Source organism: Oncorhynchus gorbuscha, linkage group LG14 (assembly GCF_021184085.1).
Source record: "Oncorhynchus gorbuscha isolate QuinsamMale2020 ecotype Even-year linkage group LG14, OgorEven_v1.0, whole genome shotgun sequence".
Lineage (NCBI taxonomy): Eukaryota > Metazoa > Chordata > Actinopteri > Salmoniformes > Salmonidae > Oncorhynchus > Oncorhynchus gorbuscha.
In genome coordinates, this window is record NC_060186.1 from 48,944,991 (window position 1) to 48,969,098 (window position 24,108).

A 24,108-nucleotide genomic window follows, 5' to 3' on the forward strand; every position below is an offset into this window, starting at 1 on the left:
ACTTTATCATGAAATGCATGAAATGCTTACAAGCCCTTAACCAACAGTGTAGACTTTATCATGAAATGCTGACTTACAAGCCCTTAACCAACAGTGTAGACTTTATCATGAAATGCAGCCCTTAACCAACAGTGTAGACTTTATCATGAAATGCCTTCTTAACCAACAGTGTAGACTTTATCATGAAATTACTTACAAGCCCTTCACCAACAGTGTAGACTTTATCATGAAATGCTTTACTTACAAGCCCTTAACCAACAGTGTAGACTTTATCATGAAATGCTTTACTTAACCAACAAGCATGAAATGCCTTACAAGCCCTTAACCAACAGTGTAGACTTTACCATGAAATGCTTTACTTACAACTTAACCACAAGACCCTTCACCAACAGTGTAGACTTTATCATGAAATGCTTTACAAGCCCTTAACCAACAGTGTAGACTTTACATGAAAGCTTTACTTACAAGCACTTAACCAACAGTGTAGACTTTATCATGAAATGCTTTACTTACAAGCCCTTAACCAACAGTGTAGACTTTATCATGAAATGTTTACTTACAAGCCCTTAACCAACAGTGTAGACTTTATCATGAAATGCTGACTTACAAGCCCTTAACCAACAGTGTAGACTTTATCATGAAATGCTGACTTACAAGCCCTTAACCAACAGTGTAGACTTTATCATGAAATGCTGACTTACAACTTAACCAACAGTGTAGACTTTATCATGAAATGCTTAACTTACAACCAACAGTGTAGACTTTATCATGAAATGCTTGACTTACAAGCCCTTAACCAACAGTGTAGACTTTATCATGAAATGCAGTGTAGACTTTACAAGCCTTACAAGCCCTTAACCAACAGTGTAGACTTTATCATGAAATGCTGACTTACAAGCCCTTAACCAACAGTGTAGACTTTACCATGAAATGCTGAGACTTTTACTTAACCAACAGTGTAGACTTTACTTGACTTACAAAGCCCTTAACCAACAGTGTAGACTTTATCATGAAATGCTGAATACAAGCACTTAACCAACAGTGTAGACTTTATCATGAAATGCTTTACTTACAAGCCCTTCACCAACAGTGTAGACTTTATCATGAAATGCTTTACTTACAAGCCCTTAACCAACAGTGTAGACTTTATCATGAAATGCTTTACTTACAAGCCCTTCACCAACAGTGTAGACTTTATCATGAAATGCTGACTTACAAGCCCTTAACCAACAGTGTAGACTTTATCATGAAATGCTTTACTTACAAGCCCTTAACCAACAGTGTAGACTTTATCATGAAATGCTTTACTTACAAGCCCTTAACCAACAGTGTAGACTTTATCATGAAATGCTGACTTACAAGCCCTTAACCAACAGTGTAGACTTTACCATGAAATGCTTTACTTACAAGCCCTTCACCAACAGTGTAGACTTTACCGTGAAATGCTTTACTTACAAGCCCTTAACCAACAGTGTAGACTTTATCATGAAATGCTGAATTACAAGCACTTAACCAACAGTGTAGACTTTATCATGAAATGCTTTACTTACAAGCCCTTCACCAACAGTGTAGACTTTACCATGAAATGCTTTACTTACAAGCCCTTAACCAACAGTGTAGACTTTATCATGAAATGCTTTACTTACAAGCCCTTCACCAACAGTGTAGACTTTATCATGAAAAATGTGTAGACTTTTTGAAATGCTGACTTACAAGCCCTTCACCAACAGTGTAGACTTTATCATGAAATGCTTACTTACAAGCCCTTAACCAACAGTGTAGACTTTATCATGAAATGCTTTACTTACAAGCCCTTCACCAACAGTGTAGACTTTATCATGAAATGCTTACTTACAAGCCCTTAACCAACAGTGTAGACTTTATCATGAAATGTTTACTTACAAGCCCTTAACCAACAGTGTAGACTTTATCATGAAATGCTTTACTTACAAGCCCTTAACCAACAGTGTAGACTTTATCATGAAATGCTGACTTACAACAGTGTAGCATGAAATGCCTTAACCAACAGTGTAGACTTTATCATGAAAACTTACAAGCCCTTAACCAACAGTGTAGACTTTATCATGAAATGCTGACTTACAAGCCCTTAACCAACAGTGTAGACTTTATCATGAAATGCTGAAATGCTTACAAGCCCTTAACCAACAGTGTAGACTTTACCATGAAATGCTTTACTTACAAGCCCTTAACCAACAGTGTAGACTTTATCATGAAATGTTGACTTACAAGCCCTTAACCAACAGTGTAGACTTTATCATGAAATGCTGACTTACAAGCCCTTAACCAACAGTGTAGACTTTATCATGAAATGCTGACTTACAAGCCCTTAACCAACAGTGTAGACTTTATCATGAAATGCTGACTTACAAGCCCTTAACCAACAGTGTAGACTTTATCATGAAATGCTGACTTACAAGCCCTTAACCAACAGTGTAGACTTTATCATGAAATGCTGAATACAAGCCCTTAACCAACAGTGTAGACTTTATCATGAAATGCTGAATACAAGCCCTTAACCAACAGTGTAGACTTTATCATAACCAACAGTGTAGACTTTATCATGATGAAATGAAATGCTTTAACCAACAGTGTAGACTTACTTAACCAACAGTTAGACTTTACAAGCCCTTAACCAACAGTGTAGACTTTATCATGAAATGCTTTACTTACAATCCCTTAACCAACAGTGTAGACTTTATCATGAAATGCTGAAGCCCTTAACCAACAAGCCCTTAACCAACAGTGTAGACTTTATCATGAAATGCTTTACTTACAAGCCCTTCACCAACAGTGTAGACTTTACCGTGAAATGCTTTACTTACAAGCCCTTCACCAACAGTGTAGACTTTATCATGAAATGCTGACTTACAAGCCCTTAACCAACAGTGTAGACTTTATCATGAAATGCATGAAATGCATGAAATTACTTACAAGCCCTTAACCAACAGTGTAGACTTTATCATGAAATGCTTTACTTACAAGCCCTTAACCAACAGTGTAGACTTTATCATGAAATGCTGAAATGCTGACTTACAAGCCCTTAACCAACAGTGTAGACTTTACCATGAAATGCTTTACTTACAAGCCCTTCACCAACAGTGTAGACTTTATCATGAAATGCTTTACTTACAAGACCATGAAATGCTGACTTACAAGCCCTTAACCAACAGTGTAGACTTTATCATGAAAATGCTCATGAAATGCTGACTTACAAGCCCTTAACCAACAGTGTAGACTTTATCATGAAATGCTTTACTTACAAGCCCTTAACCAACAGTGTAGACTTTATCATGAAATGCTTTACTTACAAGCCCTTAACCAACAGTGTAGACTTTATCATGAAATGCTTTACTTACAAGCCCTTAACCAACAGTGTAGACTTTATCATGAAATGCTTTACTTACAAGCCCTTAACCAACAGTGTAGACTTTATCATGAAATGCTTTACTTACAAGCCCTTAACCAACAGTGTAGACTTTATCATGAAATGCTGACTTACAAGCCCTTAACCAACAGTGTAGACTTTATCATGAAATGCTGACTTACAAGCCCTTAACCAACAGTGTAGACTTTATCATGAAATGCTGACTTACAAGCCCTTAACCAACAGTGTAGACTTTATCATGAAATGCTGACTTACAAGCCCTTCACCAACAGTGCAGATCAAGAAGTGTTAAGAAAATATTTATATAGACTGAAATAAAAAGTAATATTAAAAAGTAACACAATAAGAATAATGAGGCTTCTGAGTCGGTGTGCTGGGGTACAGGTTAGTTGAGGTAATTTGTACATGTAGGTGGGGGTGAAGTGACTCTGCATAGATAATAAACAGCGAGTAGCAGAAATGCACAAAAGAGGATAGAAGCTGTTGAGGAGCCTTTTGGTCCTAGAGCCTTTTGGTCCTCGCCGTACACGGCAAGCTGTACGGCAGTCTATAACCAGGGTGACTGGAGTCTCTGACAATTTTATGGGCTTTCCTCTGACACTGCCTATTGTATAGGTCCTGGATGGCAGGGACCTCGGCCCCAGGGATGTACTGGGCCGTTTGACTCAACCCTCTGTAGCGCTTTACGTTCAGATGCTGAGCAGTTGCCATACCAGGCGGTGATGCAACCGGTCAGGATGCTCTCGATCGTGCAGCAGTAGAACCTTTTGAGGATCTGAGGACCCATGCTAAATCTTTTCAGTCTCCTGAGGGGGAAAATGTTTTCTCATGCCCTCTTCACGACTATTTTGGTATGTTTGGACCATGATAATTAGTTTGTGATGTGGACATCAAGGAACTTGAAACTCTCGACCCACTCCACTACAGCCCCGTCGATGTTAATGGGGGCATGTTCGGCCCGCCTTTTCCTGTAGTTCACGATCAGCTCCTTTGTCTTGCTCACATTGAGGGAGATCAGTCTTCACTGATCTGTCCTTTTCATATTGGTCATTGATCTGAACTGTGATACAGGCTGCTTTTAACCAATAGGATGCATGCAAATAAGTCACTTATTTTTTTTATTTTTACAATCTTTCGTCTCTCTGTCTTTCATAATTTTCCTTCAATTTGCCAGAGGCTGAATGTATCTCACCGGTGAAAGCTTGCGAGCAAGTGAAACAGCACCCCTCTGTCTCAGTATATGTAGGCCATCTATCTGATGCAGTCTGGTCAAAAATAGTATGACATTGTTGCCACCCGTAGCATGGAATGCAAGGGAAGCCAGCGAGCATTTTGCTTCACACCAATCACAAGCTAAATGTTATTTACAAAATTGTCCTCCGGTGGCTAGCTAGCTTGCTAAAATTGTCCCTTTCCTAAATTAGCCATGGATGGGAGATAGGAATTTGGACATATTTTAAAAAATAAAATAAAACTTTATTATCTGTCCTGGCCAATGATTATAATGGTGATTCTGATTTAACCATAAATTCATACATTGTGCCCCTGGTCTGAGAGGATGGAAGTTGAATACGTAGCTAGATGTAGTAGGCTAATGTTAACTAGCTGGACTGGCACATCATTGCCCATGAAAGGAAGTTAGGCTAGCGAGCAAGCATTTTAGCCAGGTGGCCTAGGACAACAAACACTTTCAGGTTATGACAGAGTTATGAAAGAGAGGAGGATAGCATTGGAGTTTCTGGGTAGGTCCACATGTTTTTTTCCCTTGCACGCACACAAATAAGTACCATGGACAGCCATATCATATTGTAGCGACCCGCACAGACAGCTGTGTGTTATGTGTTAGGCTAGGAGGTGGTTGTGTTGTACTGACCAGTACCCGGTGTTCGCGGGGTCCGACCTGTCAATCAACCTGCTATCTGCCAATCACGGGAATGCCTGGAATGTTCTGATGCCGGGCATCCTGGTGGTTGGCGGAGTGGCGTGGAGGGGGGTTGGGCAGGGGGGTGGAGCATTGGAAGTTAAGACCAGGTTCAGCCTTTGTTCTCTCTCTCTTACGTCTGGGCTTCACAAGAGAAGGTCACGATTGGCTTGTGTCATCTATTTGGCGTGTGCTACGGCCCAAACAGTAGCCTGTGTAAAGTTGGTGTAATAAACCGTCAACTCGCAAACTCAAGCCTCTGTCTGGACAATTGTTCATTTATGATCTAGCCAGGTCATTACATTGGTGTCAGAAGTAAAAACGTTGATACAAGTTAGCCAGCTAGCTAGCTGACTTATGTGGCTAGCTACCGTAGGTGAGAACGGGGATTGAAAATGCTTCGAGGGAATCCGAAAGTGAAGGTGGAGGTAGGGGACGATTATGGCCAAGGAGGTGCGTGTGAATGGACGTCGGGGGCTCTGTCTGAGGAGATCGCCAGGGCGTCGGAGCGCAGAGGCCGCTTGAGGGAGGACGTTAGAGCGATGGCGGCTGAAGCGGGCATGAGTGCTTCGTCGAATGTATTTTGCGCGGATTCTGGTGGGCGGACCGAAGTGGTGACGTCGACGCGGCGTGATGAGGAATCTGGGGCTCAGGATGTAAACAAACATGGCGGCGCCCAGTTCCCGGCTGCGTCCGTATCTGTTAAGACCCCGAAGTATTCCGGTAAGGCGGATTGGGAAGCTTTTCATGCTCAGTTTGAACTGTTAGCTCATTTTAGGGGGTGGTCGGATGAAGAAAGGGCACTGCAGTTGGCTTTATGCCTCACGGATGAAGCTCTGGCCTGTTTGATATTGATTAGCCCCGAGGACAGGCATGATTATGGGCTTTAGTGGGAGCACTGAGGAGGCGCTATGGACAGTGTGTACAGCCCGGGCTACTGCGCTCCGAACTGAGTAATAGACGCAGGCAGCCTGGAGAGCCTCTACGGGTGCTAGCTAATGACATTGAGAGCCTCTCTCGGCGGGCATATGCTCACATGCCCCCCTCCGTGCAGAGCGAGCTAGCACGGGACCAGTTCATACAGGCGCTCTCTCCTACGGAGCTGCGCATACAGACCCAGCTGGCTCATCCTGAGTCATTGCAGACAGCCTTGGAGATGGCTTTGGAGAGGGAGCTGGTGTGGGCTGGGGCTTCAGCTGGGGCTTTGGTGGGGGTGCAGGGAGACACACCCTCTGTGCAAGCTGGGGGGCAGAGCAGCCCGGAGCCGGAAAAGCCTGCTTGGGTGGCCGAAATGACAAAACTCATTCGTGCTGTGTCGCTACAGGCGGAACGAAACACACGCCCTGGTCCCAGGGTCTGCTGGGGTTGTGGCCAGCCAGGCCATCTGCGCCGAGTTTGCCCCATGTCCCCCAGAGCTCAGGGAAACGGCTCGGGGTCCGCATAGACCGGGTAGTGCGGACCCCTGGCTTTCTATCCCAACCACCATCATCTTCAGGAGGAGCCCACCGGCACAGACGGGGAAGCAAGGCTCCACTTCCCCCAGAAGCAGACGAGGGCAAGCGGATGGAGCCTGTTGTTGTGGTGGGGGCCGGACCTGTGTTGGGGACTTTTGTCATGTCCCTGTCACTGTGGAGGGGGTGCCCTGCTCCGCCCTGGTGGACACTGGGTCCACAGTAACCCTGGTGAGGCCAGATATTGTGCCAGGTTGGACTCAGTGTGAGCCTACAACTGTGCAGCTCCGCACAGTCACAGGTGAGCTGGCACCCATGAAAGGGAAGGGAATAATGACTCTGACAGTAGGGGGCAGGACTGTGCGTCATCCTGTGTGGGTGGCGGCTGTGCAGGACCCTTGTATCCTGGGGTTGGACTTTCTTAGGAGCACAGGCTGCCAGTTAGACCTAAATAGGGGCACACTGAGCTTCCAGGGAGGGACGGAAGTCACCATGGCCCCCCCTAATGTCACATTCACTCAACCCAACAAACCCTTTACTCCAACAGTTAAAGCAGCAGAGACTCATGGCTGCGCCCCCTCCCCCACAGCTGTGTGTGACTTTTCCCCAGTCCCCCTGTCACCTACGGCGGTGTGTTACATTCCCCCAGCTACCTCCATGACACAGCCCTCTGTGAGCCCGGGTCGCACCCCCCAGCCCAGCTACCCCAGATGGGAGAGGAGAGGACACTGTCTGCAGTGAGGGAGATATGGGGGAGGAACTGTGTTGGTCTTGACCCTGAGCAGCAGGAACGGTTGTGGCAGTTGCTGTTTGAATTCAGAGACAGCTTTGCGTTGAGTGAGGAAGAGGTGGGTCAGACTCATCTGGTGCAGCATGAGATCGACACAGGTGATGCTCGACCCATCAAGATGCGTCCCCGCCGTATCCCGCTGGCACGCCAGGAGGCGGCAGACAAGGCTGTGTTGGAGATGCAGCGGGCAGACTTCATTGAGCCCTCAGACAGCCCCTGGGCGGCGCCAGTCGTCATGGTTCCGAAGAAGGGGGGCAAGCTGAGGTTCTGTGCGGACTACAGGCGGCTGAATGAGGTAACCAGGAAGGACTCATACCCCATACCACGTATCGATGAGTCGCTGGACCTGGTTAGGGGTCCTCCTGGTTCTCCTCACTAGACCTCCGCAGTGGCTACTGGCAGGTGCCCCTCTCCCCAGAGGCCAGAGCCAAAACTGCGTTCTCCACTAACAGAGGACACTGGCAGTTCAAGGTCCTGTGCTTTGGCCTGTGCAACGCTCCAGCTACTTTTGAGCGTTTGATGGACAGGGTGCTGGATGGCATCCCCCGACAGCAGTGTCTGGTATACCTCGATGACATCCTGGCCCATGGCAGCTCCTTCCAGTCAGCCCTGGGGGCGCTACGGCGTGTGCTGGAGAGGGTGGCTGCCGCAGGTCTGAAGCTCCACCCCGAGAAGTGCCACTTCATGAGGAGAGAGGTGTCCTTCTTGGGCCACCGAGTGGGGAAGGAGGGGATCAGCACCATGGAGGACAAGGTAGGGGCTGTCAGAGACTGGCCCACCCCCACCGACCAGCGTCAGCTGAAGAGCTTCCTGGGCCTGGCCTCGTACTACAGGAGGTTTGTACGGGGCTTCTCAAGCGTTGCTGCTCCACTGAACCGCCTGCTGCCGAAGGACAAGGCTTTCACTTGGACAGTGGAGTGTGAGGAGGCGTTCAACACCCTCAAACGTGCACTGATCGAGGCCCCCGTGCTCGCCCCCTGACCTCACCTTGCCCTTTATCCTGGACACAGACGCGAGCAATGTGGGCATGGGTGGGGTGCTGGCCCAGGTGGGGCCAGAGGGGGAGAGAGTGGTGGCGTACTTCAGCAAAACATTTGACAAACATGAGCGCCGCTACTGTGTCACCCGGCGGGAGCTCTGGCTGTTGTGGCTTCCGTCAAACACTTCAAGTACTACCTGGGTGGTCTGCCCTTTACTGTAAGGACTGACCACTCTGCTCTCCAGTGGCTCATGTCTTTCAGAGAGCCAGAGGGGCAGGTGGCACGCTGGTTGGAGGAGCTTCAGCCGTATGACTTCACGGTGGTGCACAGGGCAGGGGCACGCCACTCCAACGCCGACGCCATGTCCCGTCGGCCCTGTACTGCAGACGGCTGCCGCCACTGTGAACGGAGAGAGGGACGGGAGAGAGAGCTGCGGGCAGAGGAGGGTGTCTGTGCCACAGTGTGTCGGGCGAGCGGGCCTGTCTGCTGTGAGCTGCAGACTGTCGACGTGGCTGAATGGCGGCAGCAGCAGGGACGGGACACAGACCTACAGCCAGTGCTACAGTGGGTAGAGGCGCAGGTGAGGCCACCATGGGAAGAGGTGACAGCGCTCTCACTCGCGACCAAAGGGTTGTGGTCGAAGTTTGAGAGACTGCGGCTGGCTGATGGCGTGCTACAGCGGGCATGGAAGGAGTCAGCTACGGGAGAGGAGAGGTGGCAGGTGGTGGTCCCAAAAGCATTGCGGGAGGCTGTGCTCCAGAGTACTCATGGGGGGTGGGGACTGGACACTTTGGGGTCACAAAAACACTGCGCCGTCTCCGTCAGGGCTTCTACTGGGGGCAGCACAAGAGGGATGTGGAGGACTTTTGTCGCCGCTGTGACAACTGCACAGCGAGAAAGGGCCCCCCAGGCCGCTCTCATGCTCAGCTCCAACAGTTCCCAGTGGGGGCTCCCATGGAGAGGGTGGGAGTGGATGTAGTTGGGCCGTTCCCCACCACAGACAGTGGAAACCGCTGGGTGCTCACGGCCATGGACTATTTCACAAAATGGCCCGAGGCCTATGCTCTGCCTGACCAGGAGGCAGAGACCATCGTCGACGCCCTGACAGCGGGGATGTTCAGCAGGTTTGGAGCTGCAGAGTCCATCCACAGCGACCAAGGCAGAAACTTTGAGTCCCGTGTGTTCGCCACCATGTGTGAGAGGCTGGGTATGCACAAGACCCGCACTACTCCTCTCCATCCTCAAAGTGATGGCCTTGTGGAGCGCTTCAACAAAACGCTTGGACAGCAGCTGGCCATCGTCTCTTCCAAACACCAGCGTGACTGGGACAAGCACCTGCCTATGGTCCTCATGGCATGCCGCTCCGCTGTCCAAGACTCCACTTCCTGCACGCCTGCCCTCCTCATGCTGGGGAGAGAGATCCGCACCCCTGCGGAGATGGCGTTTGGTCGGCCCCTGGATAGCCCTCATGTTCCTCCGGGGCCGGAGTATGCCCGGAGACTCCAGGACCGCCTGGAGACAGCCCACACCTTCGCCAGAGAGCAGCTGGTGAATGCAGGTGTGAGGCAGAAAAGGAACTATGACGTGCACACCCGGGGAAGGCACTTTGTGGCTGGGGAGCTGGTCTGGGTCTACAGCCCCCTAAGGAAAAAAGGCAGATGCCCCAAGTTGGACAGTCACTGGGTGGGACCCTGCAGTGTCCTGGAGAGGGTAGGGGAGGTTGTGTACCGGGTGCAGCTTCCTCCCAGGGGGAGAAAGGTGGCACTGCACCGGGACAGGTTAGCCCCATACAGAGGGGCCTCTTCTCCCCAAACCCCAGGAACCCCCACAATTCCCCTCTCTGGCAATGACATTCTCCAGGCACCCACCCTCAGGTGCCGCAGACAAGGCTCCAGACAGCCCACTCCCCGGTCTCCCCCTGTGTCACCGCGTGGTTCCCCAGAGCCACGGACTGTATTACCCGTTCCCGCTTCCTTGTCACCCATATCCCTGCCTTCATCCCCTGGGTCCCAGAGGGGCACTCTGCGACCATCACGGCCACGCAGGCAAAGGAGACCTCCGGGTCGCTTCAGAGACTTTGTTTGTTCCCTCGGGGACGAGGGACTTTGTGGTGGGGGGGCTGTGTAGCGACCCGCACAGACAGCTGTGTGTTATGTGTTAGGCTAGGAGGTGGTTGTGTTGTACTGACCAGTACCCGGTGTTCGCGGGGTCCGACCTGTCAATCAACCTGCTATCTGCCAATCACGGGAATGCCTGGAATGTTCTGATGCCGGGCATCCTGGTGGTTGGCGGAGTGGCGTGGAGGGGGGTTGGGCAGGGGGGTGGAGCATTGGTAGTTAAGACCAGGTTCAGCCTTTGTTCTCTCTCTCTTACGTCTGGGCTTCACAAGAGAAGGTCACGATTGGCTTGTGTCATCTATTTGGCGTGTGCTACGGCCCAAACAGTAGCCTGTGTAAAGTTGGTGTAATAAACCGTCAACTCGCAAACTCAAGCCTCTGTCTGGACAATTGTTCATTTATGATCTAGCCAGGTCATTACAATATTTTGCTTACGTTGATTGGACTAAGTTGTTTTTGGTATCTTTTAGTTGTCACTATATTAGACTAAACGGAGGTGATTAGATGATGAAATTTTGAAGTTGAAATGATGCTGGAGTAGTGGGGCAGTTCCTGTTTTTTTGTGTGACTTGCGGTAACTCTCTGGTTCTAAATCAGTAGTTGTTTAGTAGTCCAAAAATGTCAAACATTAACTTGCTTGACCATGCTGTATTAAGTCATGTAACTGTTTGTTTGTGGGCAGGTGTTGCTCTCTGGTTTTATGATGAAACTCTGGTGTGGTTGAATTTATTCTGCCACTGTGTCTTCTTATTGTTTCGGCCTCGGGCCTATATATCACGGAGGCAAGGGATAAAAACTAACAGGTTATAGATGAAACAGGACAATTATCACAACAGGTTGTAAATGCCTTTTTCCCCCCTGACTTGGCTTCCTCAGTGATTTTACCCATGCACCACTGCTGAGTGTTTTCTGGAAGTGTTTCTCTTATTTGGCTGTTTAAATCGCTCCTCCTTGCAACACTTATCTCTGCAGTTCCTTATTAGAAGCTTTTTTTTTGTAGATTGAGATTATTTTTTTTTGCTCTTCTGATTGGCTTAAACCCAACAGATTATGGTCCAACTTGGACTTTCTATGAAAAGGGCTAGGCTATATTACATTAACACTGTATGACACTGTATACCAACATATAACACCATAATACAGAAGAATAACACACACACCAACTTGCTTATGGAAAGCCAATTGTTTGTGTCATGCCAGCCCGTGTGACTTGCTATTAGGGGCACCAGCTGTGTCATTATATTGATTAAAAACTCATCATGTATGTGGATGGATGAACAGGTAGTAGACAATCTAATCTATTATAACTCATTGATGCCAGCTGTTTGACGTTCACTCACTGCACACTAATTGAGTCAGTCAATTGATGTGACTTCCAATTCATTCCGTCGCTGGAGAGGCAGAGGAAATCAGAGAGTGTATCTGCAAATCCCACAGCTATGGGAACCTTATAAGGTCTCCAAGTCATCCCCTCTTATGCAATCTCTCTCAGATGGCAGCGTTGTGCGATGAAGACCAATGCTAACTCACGTTATATAAATACACAGGGCTCTATCAATCAGGGCCTCAGTCACTGGGCCTACCACATCAGCCTGAGTCGAGTAATGCAGAGATGCAGTTTACAGAGCATGCATGTATTGTAGGCATACTGCTATTAATGGCCTGTAGGCCTACTGTTATGGTGGGGCTCTTTTGGAGTTGAAATCTGATTGATAACATTCAGAGGATAGTGGACCACGCTGTTGTTGATGATGGGGATTGCTAAGCAGTTTATGACATGGTAATAGTGGATTGCTATAATTTTGCTTAGAGATTCTATAGTATAAGCAGGTATTTAATGCCTGGTCAATAATTTCATGTGTCTGACCTCAAACACTAATAGAGGCTTAGGGTAAGTCCTGCTGTAGCTGCGTGCCTGTTGCACAAGAAAGCCTTTATCTAAGCAGAGGCCAGGGCTTTCGTCAGTACTACACTCTCAGAAAAAAAAGGTGCTTTCTATAACCTAAAAGGGTTCCTCGCCTGTCTCCATAGGAGAACCCTTTGAATAATCATTTTTGGGTTCCATGTCGAACACAGAGGGTTCTACCTGGAACCCCAAAGGGTTCTACCTGGAACCCAAAAGGGTGCTCCTATGGGGACAGGTGAATAACCCTTTTGGAACCCTTTTTTCTATGAGTGTACTGTACATGGTCATTTTTCTCATTGGAGGTCCACACTCTCCCTAATATGAGCATCAACTCTTCTTAATAACTTTTCTTTGCCACAGGATTCATTTCTCAGTTGTCACTTTCTCTGTATGGTTGATGTATTGCAGTTTAATGTGCTTTCTCAAAGCTAGCACTTCCTGCTATTGTGGATAAAGGCCTGTGCAAATTCCACTCTCAAGCTGGTGGTGTTAGGCATTGGAATATGTGAGTATCAGTTTTGCGCAATTAGTTTGTTACCCTTTTCATTGTGAACTTGTTCTGAAATATGAAAGAGTCAAGTTTGTTTTCTACTTCGCATTTTGCTACTCGTTGAAAAATGCCACATTCCAGCGCATCTGGATATGGGGGGGTTTTCTATCAATTTTTGCTCCACAGTAATGTTGGGGGAGGTGTGTTAGAGTTAGGCTAGAGGGGGGAGTAGCGCAGGCAGCATTCCTATATCTACAGCCACAGGGGTAGATACGGGTAACTGCATGGCTTCCTCCTCCGCTCACTTTGCCCGTTATGCAACATGTAGCCTTGTGCTGTGCTGCACAGCTGCAGAGAAACCAGTCTACCCTACCCTCCTCTCCAGTAAGCCAAGCAGCCCCGCCCCCTGCTCCTGCCTAAATTATGTAACCCAAAATAGCCAGAGAAGTTAGATCCCTCCCCCACCATGCAGACTGTAGCTATACTCCAAACCTGAATACTGCAGTAATTCCTATTTTTGCCAGAAACAAATGTTTGAGGTTGAAAATGCCTTAGACAGTCAATATGTACAGGCTGTAGCCACGTTACACTGAGAGTAAAGTCAGGTTTCAGCTGCAGCAAATGGATGTGCTAGGCTTCTCTCTCTCTCTCTCTCTCACACCTACCTGCCTATGGTGGCTCGTTTTCATGTTTAATACAAGACGTGCCCTCTGGTGTAATGGAATGTGGTTCATAGCTGGAGTGATCCCTGGCTCCCCGTAGTCACGTGTCACATGTGCCACTACGAAATGTCAAGGAACAACAGCAACCACACACTGTCCTTTTGTCTGAATATGGACTGTGTGTGTGCCCTCCCTAGGTCTATATCCCGTGTAGAGTGGGCTGTGGCAGGCCTGCGCTGTTACAACTCATGGCGCAGTGTGTAATGGTGTTCTGATAGTACAGTAGAGGGGTTAATGCTTGTGTGTCGAGAAAATAAACAGGTCATTCCTTAATCATAAGACATGTAGGAAGAGGAGGGAAAAAATACTACAGCGAACGCAAGGACAAAGACACTGAATTAATAATGGCACTGCTGTATGGTTCCCAGTGCATGTAAAGATAGTGTGCCTCTGGCACTTGCTGGTCTAAAACAGGGCTATTTTTGACTCTACATGTTTTTTTTTTGTGAAAGACGGGCACATCCTTAGGGATTGAATTTTCAGACCCACGGAGGGCTTCGGGATATTTATTTTCCAGTCTTGACCCAAACCTCCTTACATTTCTGGGAAGCTAAGCACATGTTAGAGTCCAAAACAATCCAAACTTTTGTGGAAAAACTCATCAGACAGCAATATTACCACCTCAATTCAGTGCTCAGTTGACTTTTTCATTGCCCAGTCATCCAATCTCTGTTTTTATGTGAACTTTTTGGTAATTATTACTCACCTGTATGGAAATATGATCTAGGGTCAGTGAAATGAATTTCTTTAGTCTGACTGTATTAGCCCACTTATTTAGAATTTGAAAGAGGAGCCGGTGCCAGTCATTTGGGAGTGAAAAGAGACCCTCCTCGAGGGAGTCGTCATTGTGTTTGCAGATAGCAGTGTTTTGTTGTGTGTTTGAATAATAGAGCTCATTATTACTGGGGTTCCTATAGCAACAGCCCGTATTTGTTGAGCAGACTGAATCGTATGAGTTTGAGATTCACACACACAGACTCAGGGGACTGACAGAAAATGGAAGGATACACGAAGGATTCAAGATGAAAAAAACAGTGGGCAGGTAGCCTACTGTTTAAGTATAGTCATTGGAACAGAATGATGCACTCAATTGACGATTCGTTTTGGATGTGCTGTGTACCTTTTTACACTCAGACGACATGAATGTGCTGTATGGATAATGTATATTGAACAAAAATGTCAATGATTTTACTGAGTTACAGTTTATATAAGGAACTCAGTAATTTGAAATTAAATCAATTAGGCCCTTGTACTGGGCAGGAGCGCAGCCTATAGGTCCACCCACTTGGGAGACTGGCCCACCCACTGGGGAGCAAGGCCCAGCCAATCAGAATGAGGTTTTCACCACAAAAGGGCTTTATTACAGACAGAAATGCTCCTCAGTTTCATCAGCTGTCCGGGTGGCTGGTCTCATACGATCCCGCAGGTGGAGAAGGTCCTGGGCTGGCGTGGTTACATGTGGGCTGTGGTTGTGAGGCCTCCTGACGTGCTGACAAATTCTCCAAAGCAACGTTGGAGGCGGCTTATGGTAGAGCAATGAATATTCCATTCTCTGGCTACAGCTCTGGTGGACATTCCTGCAGTTAGCACACTCCCTCAACTTGAGACATCTGTGGCATTGTGTCGTGGGACATCTGCACATTTTTAGAATGACCTTTTGTTGTCCCGAGCACAAGATGCACCTGTGTAATGATCATGCTGTTAATCAGCTTCTTGATATGCCACACCTGTCAGGTGGATGGATTATCTTGGCAACGGAAAAAATGCTCACTAACAGGGATGTAAACAAATTTGTGCACATCATTTTTGAGAAATTATCTTTTTTGTGCGTATGGAAAATGCTTGTGATATTTTATTTCAGCTCATGAAACATGGGACCAACACTTTACATGTTGCTTTTATATTTTTGTTGAGAATATATTGACGGGTAAAGTATTAGATGAAGCAATACTATATCACGGAGGCCATTTTTCTTTGGGCATAAAGCTTTGTAGATGGTGAAAGTGAGAACATCACGGTAAACGGTTATTTGATGTATGTATTTATTCTGCAATTTGAATTGTTGGTACACAGACTGTCTGGCCTTGATTCATATTTTATGTTTCTCAATGTTTCCGGGTTTAAATTGGCTAGGTGGTTCTGGTATCATGCAGTCAATCACATTGCTATACAGGGCACCAGAATATCATGCCTCCCAAAAGCCCCAAAACACAGACTCGGACAGAGAACATTATTATGTCGTTGGAAGCAATGTCCCAAAGGCACAGGCATGCTTCACCGCCATGGTAGACCTTGATATCAACGGTCAGTAGAATCATTGATGGAGCAATCTTTCACCATAATAGTTTGACCTCTTTTTTTGTGTCTTTGGCAGTATGGAGGTCAAGAGTGTAACTTACATTCCATGTGGCATCCTCTGCCTCTGTGTGTGTTACACTGGTATTGCCCAAACCTCCTTTCTAAAAGTCATTGGAAATGCATGGCATTATTGTCTATTATGTGATAAACCTGTAAAGTGAATGTAACCTTATTTCTATGTTGTGTTTTCTTAGTTGGACTTGGAGCCTCTGAGGCTTCCCTGAGGGCTGAAGCACACGCAGAAGATAGTTGACTGTTTGTCTCTCTCTCTTCTCTAGAAACCAGCCAACATTCTGGTAATGGGGGAGGGCCCAGAACGAGGACGGGTGAAAATTGGTAAGATGGGCTAAATGTACACACTGAAGTCAGTACTCTGTAGATGATTGATGGCGCGGGCTGCTGATTCAGTGATTTTTAAAGGCTTAAACTTGTCAGTAAGTATGTTTTGTTGTCAGTAGATTGACAGAGATAATGTGTACTTATATGATTTGTATTCACATTTGAATGGGAAATTAAATGTGATCAAAACAGCTAAATGATGTGACCGTAGATCAATGAGTTTGTTGACTTGACTGAGAGTACAATGGCCGTAGCGTTTCACCTTCAGCCAGCCTCTGAGAGGGTCTCTGAACACAGGGACACGGGGGGCAGGCAGAGGGGCTTTAAAATGGCCACATGACACTGATGACACTATTGCATAACCTACTCCCCAGCGTGACACTATTCTGGGATGATGTCACAGGTCTGCCGTGCCGGATGGACTATATTTATACCCTAACCCCGAGAGTCTAGTGTTAGTGCTAAGTTGTTATTATTAGAGTCACAGGACCCCCTTGGTGACCGCAGCTCAGGGATGCTTGGGTGTCGATGACCGCGTGACATCCACCAGACCACCAAACTTCACTTCGGGTCCGGCACAGACACAGAAGACTTACACCGAAGACCATAATAGGGAATTACCTTTCCTTAAGACTACAGAAACAAGAACTTCCCATGAGACTACATATATCAGAGCTTCCCATAAGACTACAGACCATGACAGACTCCAGGTTCTGTGCAGACCTGGCCCATAAGATGACTTATTGACATAAACACCAGCCACATAGTATATTTTCATTGGATTTCAATCCAAATATATATAGATTTGATTTGAATAGCCTGCTCTTGTGAGAGAGAAGAAATTCAAGAGTGGTGGCTTTGATAAGTTATACATTGCCAACGATATGACTTGCTCAACAGAGCCAGGGATCATCCCTGATACCAAACACTACCCCCTTCGTGGAAATACCAGGTATACTTGAAATACTTGTGCTGCTAGTCACTATCAAGTCTCTTCTCAAGTCTCTTCTGATGGGGCTCTCCTGGCTTAAGACATGGAGAATAGAGTAGCCTTGAGTTGAGCTCGCCCTGTTTTTCATCGTCATTCATTCACGTTGATGCTATGTTGTCTTTCCCCCACTGTATCTTATTCACCTTTTAGCTGACATGGGCTTCGCCAGACTCTTCAACTCTCCACTCAAACCACTGGCGGACCTTGACCCTGTCGTGGTGACGTTCTGGTATAGGGCGCCTGAGCTGCTGCTAGGGGCCCGACATTACACCAAAGCAATCGGTGAGTAATTTGCCTTAACGTGAGAGGTACATGGAATCTGTTTCTGAACTCTATATTAATGTGGATGCTACCACGATTACGGATCAACATGAATGATGAGTGCGTAATGATGAGCGAGCAAGTTACAGATGCACAAAGATCATGCCCCCAAATATGATATACAGTTGAAGTTGGAAGTTTACATACGATTAGGTTGGAGTCATTAAAACTCATTTTTCAGCGACTCCACAAATTTCACTCCACAAATGTCTTGTTAACAAACTATAGTTTTGGCAAGTCGGTTAGGACATCTATTTTGTGCATGACACAAGTAATTTTCCCACCAATTGTTTACAGACCGATTATTTAGCTTATAATTCACTGTATCACAATTCCAGTGGGTCAGAAGTTTACATACACTAAGTTGACTGTGCCTTTAAACAGCTTGGAAAATTCCAGTAAATGACATCATAGCTTTAGAAGCTTCTGATAGGCTAATTGACATCATTTGAGTCAATTTGAGGTGTACCTGTGGATGTATTTCAAGGCCTACCTTCAAACTCAGTGCCTCTTTGCTTGACATCATGGGCAAATCAAAAGAAATCAGCCCCCAAAAAATGTAGACCTCCACAAGTCTGGTTCATTCTTGGGAGCAAGGCACCACGTTCATCTGTACAAACAATAGTACGCAAGTATAAACACCATGGGACCACGCAGCCGCCATACCACTCAGGAAGGAGACATGTTCTGTCTCCTAGAGAAGAATGTACTTTGGTGCGAAAAGTGCAAATCAATCGCAGAACAACAGCAAAGGACCTTGTGAAGATGCTGGATGAAACTCGTACCAAAGTATCTATATCCACAGTAAAACAAGTCCTATATTGACATAACCTGAAAGGCCGCTCAGCAAGGAAGAGGCCACTGCTCCTAAACCGCCATAAATAAGCCAGACTATGGTTTGCAGCTGCACGTGGGGACAAAGATCGTACTTTTTGGAGAAATGTCCTCTGGTCTGATGAAACAAAAATAGAACTGTCTGGCCATAATGACCACCGTTATGTTTGGAGGAAAAAGGGGGAGGATTGCAAGCCAAAGAACACCATCCCAACCGTGAAGCACGGGGGTGGTAGCATCATGTTGTGTGGGTACTTTGCTGCAGGAGGCACTGGTGCACTTCACAAAATAGATGGCATCATGAGGTGGGAAAATTATGTGGATATATTGAAGCAACATCTCAGGACGACAGGAAGTTAAAGCTTGGTCGCAAATGGATCTTCAAAATGGACAATGACCCCAAGCATACTTCCAAAGTTGTGGCAAAATGGCTTAAAGACGTCAAAGTCAAGGTATTGAAGTGGCCATCAAAAAGCCCTGACCTCAATCCCATAGAAAATTTGTGGGCAGAACTGAAAAGGTGTGTGCGAACAAGGAGGCTTTACAATCCTGTCTCAGTTACACCAGCTCTGTCAGGAGGAATGGGCCAAAATTCACCCAACATATTGTGGGAAGCTTGTGGAAGGCTACCCAAAATGTTTGACCCAAGTTAAAACAATTTAAAGGCAATGCTACCAGATACACTCAATTAATATGTAAACTTCTGACCCACTGGGAATGTGATGAAAGAAATAAAAGCTGAAGTAAATCATTCTCTCTGCTATTCTAACATTTCACATTCTTGAAATAAAGTGGTGATCCTAACTGACCTAAGACAGTTACATTTTACTAGGATTAAATGTCAGGAATTGTGAAAAACTGAGTTTAAATGTATATGGCTAAGGTGTATGTACATTTCCGACTTCAACTGTAGGTATGATATTTATGCCCCTGTGCTGCGTTTGTTGCCTTCCTTTTAGACAGTATAAAACAAATAAAACAGGGTTGGGCAAATAACTTTGAAACATGTAATCCATAAACCTACTAATACATGAAGGAATCAATTCAAAACGTGCACATATAAAGAAAAGGGTACTTCAACCTTGTAATCATTCATTTTCTTAGAATTTGCTCTATATAATCTAATTATCAATATAATCAAACTAGGCCTATGATATTTCCCTAAATAGGCCTAGCTACTCAAACATCATAATCGGCTTTAGCGAAGGCTGTGCAGGTTCGTTCATTTTCAGCACACGCTGCGTTTTTTAAACGGATTTACACCGCTGTTTTTGTCGGCAGTCTTTCAATCGATTGGAGGAGTATTAGGCTATAGTGATCGGCACCAAAAGCCTATGTAAAGTCTGTATCAATAGGCTACTAGTTGCATTTTTTTGAATATGAGAAGGAACTATGACTGACCTGCACTGCACACAGGAAAGTGTCCAGACAACTGTGAGCTGATTGACCAGTAGATTACGTATGAATGTTCTGAAAGCATAATCATTGGAATACAAAACCCATTGATCCCTTTTGGGCTATCGGCGGAACAAAAGTATTGTTGAGTCTGAGATGGTGCACTATTAACGGCAGTACCGCTTTATCAAATGTACATATTTTAGGCTGCGGCTGCGCCTGTGAAAATATTTTCTTTGGCAAACAAATCCAAAATTGCAAAATCGAATGCTTTCTGAGTGAGAGTCACCTAACTTGCGTGGTTTTTCAATAGGCTATGCATAGGCTATTGACTTAGTTGTTGGATGCGCATTTGGTATCCAGCTGTTTCGTTTGGCCTAGTGATATTGTCGACCACCCAGGAAATATTTTTCTGAATGACAGTCAAGTGACAAACTGCAGTTGTGATAGGCCCATAGCACATGATGCAAAAACAGCCCGTGTGGAAACCGGTGTTCGGGAAGAATGTCCAGAATATATTTGTCTCGTTCGTTGTCAGTGACGACAGTTGTGATCCAATACCATTATATTTGTGTTGATTATCTGCTGTTGTCTGCTTGGTTTGCAACAGGGTCTAGAAGATTTAACAGGGAAAGCATCAAGGTAATGAGTTCATATTTTCATATGTTTCCGTGCGTCGGATTGGACAGTGAGTCTAAGCTATTGCGCGAACACCAAAGGAATGTTCCTTTCTGTCATTCAGGACATGTATTGACAACAGATGAGTAGCCTAGTGGGCTTATAAAGAAATGATTTGGTGAATTTGGATGTTGTAATTAATGATGATGGTGATGATAACCCAGTAATAGATGGACTCCGATCCCTTTAATCATAGAGGGTATTAATTACTTTGTGTCTCTAAAATCACAATGTTTCCATTTCACGTGACACAGAATATTTGTTGTTGTTGAAATGATCAAATAACTGCCTTTTACCAGATCCAAATATTTTACCATGAGCTCATAAATTCAGTAGCCTATGCCACAAAATATAATATTCTGCCCATATGAACTAATTGATTTTAGGCCATAGCCTAAAGAAGAGCTAGCTATGTGATTGAATGAAAAGCTGCAAATAGACAGAACATTGTTTTCCATTCTTTAATAAAAGACTCATAAACTGAAGCAGGCAACCGAAAATACAGCTGGCTTCAGTTTCCTTGCCAAATAGGCTTAGAAGCAAACTCTGTATCTCGACAACGTTATTTACCATTCATTTTTATTGGACACAGCATAATCTGAAACACAAACAAAACAAACTGCAGATGCATCCACAAGTTTGATGTAATCATTGCGTGTTAGGAATATGGGATTAAATACAAAACTCATTTCTAAACAGCAAAACAGATATGTATGAAAACACCCTCAAATAAAAGCAGACATTCTATACTGCCACATCCTATATGTATGTGTACATATAGTATATATATACACTGCTCAAAAAAATAAAGGGAACACTAAAATAACACATCCTAGATTTGAATGAATGAAATATTCTTATTAAATACTTTTTCCTTTACATAGTTGAATGTGCTGCACAAAAATGATCAATGGAAATCAAATTTATCAACCCATCGAGGTCTGGATTTGGAGTCACACTCAAAATTAAAGTGGAAAACCACACTACAGGCTGGTCCAACTGATGTAATGTCCTTAAAACAAGTCAAAATGAGGCTCAGTAGTGTGTGTGGCCTCCACGTTCCTGTATGACCTCCCTACAAAGCCTGGGCATGCTCCTGATGAGGTGGCGGTTGGTCTCCTGAGGGATCTCCTCCCAGACCTGGACTAAAGCATCTGCCAACTCCTGGACAGTCTGTGGTGCAACGTGGCGTTGGTGGATGGAGCGAGATATGATGTCCCAGATGTGCTCAATTGGATTCAGGTCTGGGGAAGGGGCGGGCCAGTCCATAGCATCAATGCCTTCCTCTTGCAGGAACTGCTGACACACTCCAGCCACATGAGGTCTAGCATTGTCTTGCATTAGAAGGAACCCAGGGCCAACTGCACCAGCATATGGTCTCACAAGGGGTCTGAGGATCTCATCTCGGTACCTAATGGCAGTCAGGCTACCTCTGGTGAGCACATGGAGGGCTGTGCGGCCCCCTCAAAGAAATGCCACCCCACACCATGACTGAACCACCGCTAAACCGGTCATGCTGGAGGATGTTGCAGGCAGCAGAACGTTCTCCATGGTGTCTCCAGACTCTGTTACATGTGCTCAGTGTGAACCTGCTTTCATCTGTGAAGAGCACAGGGTGAAGCGAAGCGAGGCGGCCATCTCAGTCGGCGCCGGAGTACAATGGGTGCCAGTGGCGAATTTGCCAATCTTGGTGTTCTCTGGCAAATGCCAAACGTCCTGCACGGTGTTGGGCTGTAAGCACAACCCCCACCTGTGGACATCGGGCCCTCATACCACCCTCACGGACTCTGTTTCTGACCGTTTGAGCAGACACATGCATATTTGTGGCCTGATAGAGGTCATTTTGCAGGGCTCTGGCAGTGGTCCTCCTGCTCCTCCTTGCACAAAGGTGGAGGTAGCGGTCCAACTGCTGGGTTGTTGCCCTCCAAGGGCCTCCTCCACATCTCCTGATGTACTGGCCTGTCTCCTGGTAGCGCCTCCATGCTCTGGACACTACACTGACAGACATAGCAAACCTTCTTGCCACAGCTCGCATTGATGTGCCATCCTGGATGAGCTGCACTACCTGAGCCACGTGTTAGTGTTGTAGACTCCATCTCATGCTACCACTAGAGTGAAAGCACCGCCAGCATTCAAAAGTGACCAAAACATCAGCCAGGAAGCATAGGAACTGAGAAGTGGTCTGTGGTCACCACCTGCAGAACCACTCCTTTATTGGGGGTGTCTTGCTAATTGCCTATAATTTCCACCTGTTGTCTATTCCATTTGCACAACAGCATGTGAAATTTGTCAATCAGTGTTGCTTCCTAAGTGGACAGTTTGATTTCACAGAAGTGTGATTGAATTGGAGCATTGTGTTGTTTAACTGTTCCCTTAATTTTGAGCGGTATATATATACACACACACACACACACACACACACTGGGGCAAAAAGGTATTTAGTCAGCCACCAATTGTGCTAGTTCTCCCACTTAAAAGATGAGGCCTGTAATTTTCATCATAGGTACACTAACTATGACAGAGAAAATGAGATTTTTGTCCCCCAGAAAATCACATTGTAGTATTTTTTATGAATTTATTTGCAAATTATGGTGGAAAATAAGTATTTGGTTACATACAAACAAGCAAGATTTCTGGCTCTCACAGACCTGTAACTTATTCTTTAAGATGCTCCTCTGTCCTCCACTCGTTACCTGTATTAATGGCACCTGTTTGAACTTGTTATCAGTATAAAAGACACCTGTCCACAACCTCAAACAGTCACACTCCAAATTCCACTATGGCCAAGACCAAAGAGCTATCAAAGGACACCAGAAACAAAATTGTAGACCTGCACCAGGCTGGGAAGACTGAATCTGCAATAGGTAAGTAGCTTGGTTTGAAGAAATCAACAGCAATTATTAGGAAATGGAAGACATACAAGACCACTGATAATCTCCCTCGATCTGGGGCTCCACGCAAGATCTCACCCCGTGGGGTCAAAATTATCACAAGAACGGTGAGCAAAAATCCCAGAACCACACGGGGGGACCTAGTGAATGACCTGCAGAGAGCTGGGATCAAAGTAACAAAGCCTATCATCAGCAACACACTACGCCGCCAGGGACTCAAATCCTGCAGTGCCAGACGTGTCCCCCTGCTTAAGCCAGTACATGTCCAGGCCCGTCTGAAGTTTGCTGGAGAGCATTTGGATGATCCAGAAGAAGATTGTGAGAATGTCATATGGTCAGATGAAACCAAAATATAACTTTTTGGTAAAACCTCAACTCGTCGTGTTGAGGACAAAGAATGCTGAGTTGCATCCAAAGAACACCATACCTACTGTGAAGCATGAGGGTGGAAACATCATGCTTTGGGGCTGTTTTTCTGCAAAGGGACCAGGACGACTGATCCTTGTAAAGGAAAGAAT

At 45.8% G+C, this 24,108-nt stretch overlaps 1 protein-coding gene across 1 annotated transcript in view; it reads left to right on the forward strand.

Annotated features, from left to right (window-relative positions):
• The window catches only part of LOC123995016 (cyclin-dependent kinase 19), a 75,093-nt gene that overhangs the window by 36,592 nt on the left and 14,393 nt on the right, over positions 1–24,108 (forward strand). The window contains exons 5-6 of the mRNA XM_046298219.1: positions 16,420–16,477; positions 17,622–17,753. Coding sequence (XP_046154175.1) covers positions 16,420–16,477; positions 17,622–17,753 — 190 coding nt within the window. The remainder of the gene's footprint in view (positions 1–16,419; positions 16,478–17,621; positions 17,754–24,108) is intronic.